Raw genomic sequence first — 1,698 nt, 5'->3', positions numbered from 1 at the left:
TACTGTATACAGTATATACAGTATAAACTGAACATGCAATCTGTGTTTAAAAAAAACTGGGAGGGATTCTTTTTATTTGCCATTTTTAAATCTTTAAACTGATGCAGTTTGTCTCCCACAGTCCAAYTGAATGATTCACTAAGCCCCTGATAAAATCATGTCTCAAAAACATCCACATCCCTGAGCTCAGAATGACCCTCACACTGCATGACTATGGCTGTGAACACAGAGCAAACAATTACTCAAAAGTCATGGAAGCCTGACAAAGAGGCGGGGGGTTTTAGGTCAAAGGAAGAATTGCACGAGGCGGGGGATGAGAGCATGAGACAGGAAACGTTCCAACTCCTTGACATCTCTTGGATGAAGCTGATATTACCAAACATGTAATCCAGCCCGGCAGCGAGCTGAGGGAAGCCCAGTTTCATCCCAGTACTGACCCACACAGCCTCTTTCTCTTATCAGAATGAGACTGCCAAACTTCACATTTRGTTCTTGGGTCTGTTGAGCTGCAGCATGATGAACATAATGTTAGGACAATGAGTGACTATGCTTTCATTTGCAGTGAATTTGTTCAGGTTCCGCTGCAAGATGCAAAGATCAGCTACTGCCATGTTCAGTCTGACGCCAGTTATGACCCTGCTGCARTGAATGTGTCTGGCTGCAGGACAGCAGCCATTATCTGCACCCGTCACAAGAGCACATAGCCTCTTGGAGCCTTGTTTCTGACAGAGCTTGATTGTATTTGGGCCAGAGGTGGAATGAAAATAAATAAATAAATAAAACAGCGAGTTTACTCCAAAAATAAAAATTCAACCAACCTGTTGTTAGATCATCACAGCAGACTTCTATGGAGCCAGATGAACAGTCGCTCAGGTCGTCAACGGAAAAATCACTCTCCTGTATCTGCAGCCTGTCAAACRCATAGCTGTTAAACATCTGTCTGTKACTGAACATGCAAATCAATCAAATGAGCTGTTGTTCATCAAGGAAATGGACTTTAATGAGCATAGTTATTTCTGTAAAACAAATCACTGGTCTATACCTATTCAGTAAAACACCAACAACACTGACAATCCTACTCTATAATAATAATAATAATAATATTAAACATTTTTTTTGTATGTCATACTGTGCATTTTCAAACTCTCTCTTCTGACTGACTGTGGTTAGATTTTCTTTCTTTAAACGAACAATGAAACGTATTAAACAGTTACACAGTCATTTTTRTCTTGAAAATTAAAATGAGATCCACTTTTTTATTTCATTACTTCATGRGATGAGACTTTGTGTTCCAGTGAAATTAAGTGAGTCAGACTACTAGATGTTACTCGGCTCCAGAAAACTCAGTGTGTTTGCTTTTAAGGGTGGGGGGGAAGATTAGGAATTTTCCAGGCACATAACTCRATTCTGTAGCATAATGAAGTAACTATGTTACCTTCAGTTGTTAAATGCTGTACATATCAAAAATAAATCTGACTTTGCATCATAATTTATCTAAACCTTTAAATTGAGCCTCCWACCATTTCAAACACTCCAACTTCAGCAAGACCTCACAATAGCTAAGTTAAAGACGCACCTGTTCAAACTATCTTACTTATCTTAATTTTATCTTTTAATTGTTTTGATCTGTTTTGTGATTTTATCTCCTGTTCAGTGCTTTGTTTGAAGGCACTTTACAAATAGTTATTATTATTATTA

At 38.1% G+C, this 1,698-nt stretch overlaps 1 protein-coding gene across 5 annotated transcripts in view; it reads right to left on the bottom strand.

Annotated features, from left to right (window-relative positions):
- nav1a (neuron navigator 1a) overlaps positions 1-1,698 on the bottom strand; it is a 91,883-nt gene that overhangs the window by 84,175 nt on the left and 6,010 nt on the right. For all 5 annotated transcript variants that reach the window (XM_014018030.1, XM_014018055.1, XM_014018063.1 and 2 more), the window contains exon 4: positions 819-910. In XM_014018030.1, the coding sequence (XP_013873484.1) occupies positions 819-910 (92 nt within the window). The remainder of the gene's footprint in view (positions 1-818; positions 911-1,698) is intronic.

The sequence above is a fragment of the Austrofundulus limnaeus genome, unplaced genomic scaffold (assembly GCF_001266775.1).
Source record: "Austrofundulus limnaeus strain Quisiro unplaced genomic scaffold, Austrofundulus_limnaeus-1.0 Scaffold3, whole genome shotgun sequence".
Taxonomy (NCBI): domain Eukaryota; kingdom Metazoa; phylum Chordata; class Actinopteri; order Cyprinodontiformes; family Rivulidae; genus Austrofundulus; species Austrofundulus limnaeus.
The sequence above is the reverse complement of the archived record's forward strand: the minus strand, read 5'-3'. Positions and strand labels throughout refer to the sequence as shown.